Source organism: Melospiza georgiana, chromosome 14 (assembly GCF_028018845.1).
Source record: "Melospiza georgiana isolate bMelGeo1 chromosome 14, bMelGeo1.pri, whole genome shotgun sequence".
Classification (NCBI taxonomy): domain Eukaryota; kingdom Metazoa; phylum Chordata; class Aves; order Passeriformes; family Passerellidae; genus Melospiza; species Melospiza georgiana.
In genome coordinates this window covers 13327765-13332685 of record NC_080443.1, presented here as the reverse complement: position 1 = coordinate 13332685, position 4921 = coordinate 13327765, and the positions used below count along the sequence as shown (strand labels likewise).

The following is a 4921-nucleotide window of genomic DNA, read 5'->3' as shown; positions in this document are numbered from 1 at the left end:
ATAGTTCACTGCTGCTGGGCTCTTCTGCACTGGCAGAGGTTTGGCTCTGTCCATCCCCAGGGCTGCACTTTGCCTTTGCCTTTATGTCCAGGAACAAGCAAGGGACAGAGGGGATGGAGTGACCTAAGGTGAGGTCACAGTGTTGCTGTGAGCCGAGGGAGTCACAACCTGCCTGTCCTGGACTCCAGCGCCACACCGATGGACGGTGCAGAGATCGCTCCATTATCTTGCTTTTTATTTCATTTTTAACCCCACAATCTCACCCTGAGTTTATTCAGAAAGACTGGAGGAACGGGGGCAGCTGGACCTTTGCTGGCTGCAGCCCAACCTGCTAACCTGGATTTTTTAAAGAATTTTGAGATCCCCTTGGCGCCGCCGCCGCTAGCTTATCTAGTTGAATTTTACATGGCAGTGACTTAATTTTTAAACTTCTGAAGAGTGAGTTCTAGTTTCACCGTCCTTTAGAAGGAGCCCAGTATTATCTAGAATTGTTGGTAGTTTTTTTACTGTTGGTTTTTAGGTGAAGGTGAATTTAATGAGAGGAATTGCATCGATGTTTAGGTGAAAATAATTTATTTCAATAAAACTCTTTGGGAAGCCTTACCTTGCAATGCTATTAGTAAACCTCAAAAAATTTTTTTGAGATCTTTGGTTTTGCTTTGAACACAGCTGTTTTGTTTTTACTGTTTAAAAAAACCCAACAAAACAAAAATAAAACCTTGATCAGTGTTGGAAATCGTTTGTAAATTTCTGTAGTGTGATTTCTCATGTTTTCTCATGGTGTTTCAGAGACTCGGGCTGTTCTTTCCAGGCTTCTGTTGCTCTCCTGACTTTTCCCGGCAGCTCCCAGAGGAGTGGACCCTGGCCAGCCGCTGGATGGCACCTTTGCCTGCGGCAGCGCTGCACAGTGACCTACTTGAGCCGTGAAAGGCTGGTTTGTGCTCAGGAGCACAGGACCAGTGCTGGCCTCTTGGCTGGCTCTGCCTCCCTGCGAAGGGAGGTCATCTGAGGCGAGGCCTGATCGACTTCCCCAGTGCCAGCATACGCTTCTGGTGGCTGTAAACAGCAGGAGCCTTGGAAAAACCGTGTTGGTCAGGAGCTGCTGCTGCTCTCTGCCAAGCACCCCTCCCTCCTTCCCTCCTTCCCTCCCTCCTTCCCTCCCTCCCCGGGGCTGGGCAGGGGACACGCCGGGTGGCACAGGGGGTCACCTTGCCTATGGCTCCATCCCGGGTGGTCCCGTGGGGTTTGGAAGTGTTCCCGTGGTACAGGAGGGGATGGATGCCAGGTGTGGTGCCCAGAGCCAGCCCCGTGCCAGGCAGTGCCAGCGCTGTGCCCAGGGGCTCTCCAGGAGTCCCACCTTGTGGTCACGGTGACCAGTGCTGGCAGGCACAGGAGCTGGGGACCTGAGATGAAGGAGAGTGCAAGAAAAAGCCCAACTGGGAAAAAACCCCAACTGGGAAAAGAACCCAACCCCTCAAAGATCCAAACAAACCCCAAATCTCCCTGAGCAGCAGGGAGAAAACCTCAACTTTCTTGGAAAACCTTCCACTTTCAGGGAGAAAAACTTGAATATTGTGGGATTTATGTTGCCATAAATGAAGGACTCACCCTGGTGATGAGCTTTGCATTCCCTAAAGAAAGAAAGATCTTTTCTTGCCTGGGGGGACTTTTGCTTTGGAAGAAACAGAGAGCTTCCACCCATGGCTTTCTTAGGATTTACACCCATTCTATATTTACACCAATCCATAGTTCCCTTCTCCCTCTGCTACCAGCAGCAAATCCCCCCCAAAATGTGATTTTTGATATTTTTTCTTCCTCTCCTTGGAAGGAGGCAGGCAGGCGTGGGGGAAAGAAGGAGGCGGAGGCGTGGGAGGGAGAGCCCGGGGTACAGACAAACATTCTCTTTATTGAGCTACACATGAATTTTTCCATTAGTCAGAGAAAGAGATTGGCAGTGTGTAATATATCACAGAAACCTCACTGATTGGTAATAGAAAGGCTTAGAAAGACCTGGCGCTTTTTATATATATATATATATAATATCTTTTTTTAAGTTTCCTCTTTATTTATTCATTTTCTTTTGAACAGGTGTGACTGCTCTTCTTCAGCAAAGGTAACTCGTAAAAGTGAAACTGTGAAGACGTCTGGTTACTAATCAAAGTAGAAATGACAAGGGATTGGTCATGAAAACAGTGGCTTCAATGTAAACACTACATTCGATTTTTCTTGTTTTTTATTATTTTTTAAGTTATTTTTTTGTGGTTTTGTGTGTGTTTTTTAAAATTTTTAAATTATTTTCATTCTTGCCTTTTTTTTTTAAGTTAGCTTTTTAAAGTTTTTTTCTTTTTTTTTTCCCCTTTTTTCTTATTTTGCAGCACAAACATCCCCACATGAGAGAGAAAACACCATTCACTAAAAGGGAGAGAGGACTGGGGCAGGAGAGGGGGAGAGAAAAGCAGCACAAAAAAGCATTCACTGGAAAGAGGTAAAAATAATAACAAAACGAAAACAAAAAAATACTCTAAACAAAAAATAAAAGAAACCAATATATATATATATTTGTCTAGCCCTCCCTGATGTCCCTGGTCGGCCCTGAAGGAGGGATGAGGGGGACTATGGCTGGGGGGGCCGAGCTGTGCTTTTGGATACGGACCTGGAGAGTGAGCAGTGACCGGGAGCAGGGAGCTGCTAAACCAGGAGGGAAAAAATGGGAAAAACCCGCCGGCTCGGGCTGGTGAGGGCTTTGGCCTGAATTGGGGTGGGAATTCAGAAAATCCGACCTGAAACCCTGGGAAGGGAGCAGGAGGAGGATGCCCCACTGCAGCCTTCCCCCCGAACAGTCACGGTGGGAAATGGGAGAAGGTCTGCTTGTTGTTTTCTCTTTTTAGCTGTGACATGTGGCCGGGGGCAGTTTCCAATTTTTTCCCTCCTTCTTAAAAAAAAAAAAAAAAAAAAAAAAAGAAAAGAAAATAAAAGAAAGAAAAATCTTTTTGTTTCTGAAGGTGGCAGCGGGGCCGGGGACAGGCAGGGGCAGCCCGGCCTTGCCCATGCTGGAAAAAAACCCAACAAAATAACAATAATTTAAAAAAGCCAACCCACAACAATGAATTATAATAATGATAATTAAAAATAGCAGCCCATGGTCAAATACCTGCTGGGAGGAGAACCGGAGTGCCCCCGGGCGCTGCCCTTTCCCCTTTCCCTGCCGGTATGGGGGAGCTGTGGGATGGTGGGGCCGGGCAGAGCCCCACAGGCCAGGGGTGCCCCAGGCCGGGACACCGCGGCCCGGAGGGAGGAGCCTGCTGGGACAAGGCGGTTCGAAAAAACAAACTAAAAAGGTGGGTGTGGATTTTTTTATATATATATATACGTATATATATAATTTTTCCTTATGCCTTTTTATTTACCAACTCGCATGATTATGATGACTTTTTTTTTTTTTCTCTCCTTCAATCTGTTTTTTTTCATTTCTTTTTTTTTTATCTTTTTTTTCCCCGCGCGTGTGTGTGTCTGTGTGTCTGTGTGTGGTTGCTTTGGGGTTGTTTTTTTTTTCCCGTTATTTTTATGTTTCTTTTCTCTCCTGGCGGCGGGACCGCCACCCAAGCAGTCGCTGAGCGCCGCGCGGGGTCAGTACAAGCCGCAGCCCCGCAGGTTGTTGGCAATGATGATGTCGGTGACGGCGTCAAAAACCACCTGGATGTTGTTCGTGTCTGTGGCACACGTCATGTGGCAGTAAATCTCCTTGTTGGGGGAGCGGTTTTTGCTCTCGAATTGTGCTTGGATGTAGGCGGCCGCATCTTCGTAGGTGTTGGGACCTGCGGGCAGAGCGGGGTCAGGCCTGAGGGCCGCGTCCCTCCCTCCCGGCACACCCAGCCCCGCGCTGCTCGCGGGGAACAGAAACGGGCAAAATTATTCATTTTCACCCACCCTCCCCTTCACCCCTTAGCAGGGTCCGTTTTCCTCCCATCTCCCTCCTTCCCACCCCCATTACCCTTCTGCTCCCCCTCTGCCCCATTTTCCCTGAAAACATCACACCCAAGCCCTGTGGAGGGCTCCTCCTTCCCTGGGTGTTGCTGCTCTGCCCTCTCCCTTTTCCCCCGGAAAGGGCAGGGCAGGGTCCCCCAGGCAGGGCAGGGTCCCCCAGGTGTGCCCAGCCGGCGAGCCTGAGGGATGTCCCCACACAGGGACACCCCCACACTGCTCCTGGCCTGGAGGGGAATGGCCTGGTGGCCCCTCGGCCAGGCAGGGGCAGGGATGGCCAGGAGAGCTGGTGGCCACCCCAACATCACCCATGGACACCAGCTGTACCCCCTCGGTGGGGCTGAGCCCCCGTGTGCCCTGCCTGGGCTGGCTGAAGGGCTCACCCTGGCACTGGGGTGGTGCTGGTGGCCCAGGAGCCGTGTGGGGACACACGTGTGGTGACTGGGAAACCTCCCAGCTTCTGCTTTGGGAAGGTGGGCTGGAGAGGCGCCAGATGTTTGAGCCGAAAAATGTGCATTATTGCCTTAAGCTGCTTAGGGCAGCGGGAGAGGCTGCGCTGGCCCCTCGCGGGAAGCCACAAAGCTGAGTTACGCCCCTGAAATCGCCTTTGCGAGAGCTGCTATTATCTGGAGATTTACTTTCCTTTCCCAGCTCGCTGGTTCCCCTCGTTCCTGATGCAGTGGGTGGCCAAAGGAGAGGGAGGCTGGGCTGGTGCCACCGGGCTGTGCCCCTCCATGGGGTGGCCTGGCTGTGCCATACAGCTGCACGTGGGACAGTCTGGATTGTTCTACCAGGTGAGGAAATGCTGGTGCCTTCGGGATGGAGAAGCCTGAATGCCTCTGGTGGAAATGCTGGTGTACTTATGCTGTAGGGGAATGGGTGCCATCTTGCTGGGGGACTTCCTTGTCCCCAGGGTTTGGCATCCAGGATGGATGTGCTC

General features: G+C 50.6%; 1 protein-coding gene across 1 annotated transcript in view; it reads right to left on the bottom strand.

The window, feature by feature from the left end:
• Positions 1 to 1886: 1886 nt before the first annotated feature.
• The window catches only part of GNAO1 (G protein subunit alpha o1), a 141318-nt gene continuing 138283 nt past the window's right edge, over positions 1887 to 4921 (bottom strand). Inside the window, exon 8 of the mRNA XM_058034319.1 lies at positions 1887 to 3815. Coding sequence (XP_057890302.1) covers positions 3628 to 3815 — 188 coding nt within the window. The 3' untranslated portion in view covers positions 1887 to 3627. The remainder of the gene's footprint in view (positions 3816 to 4921) is intronic.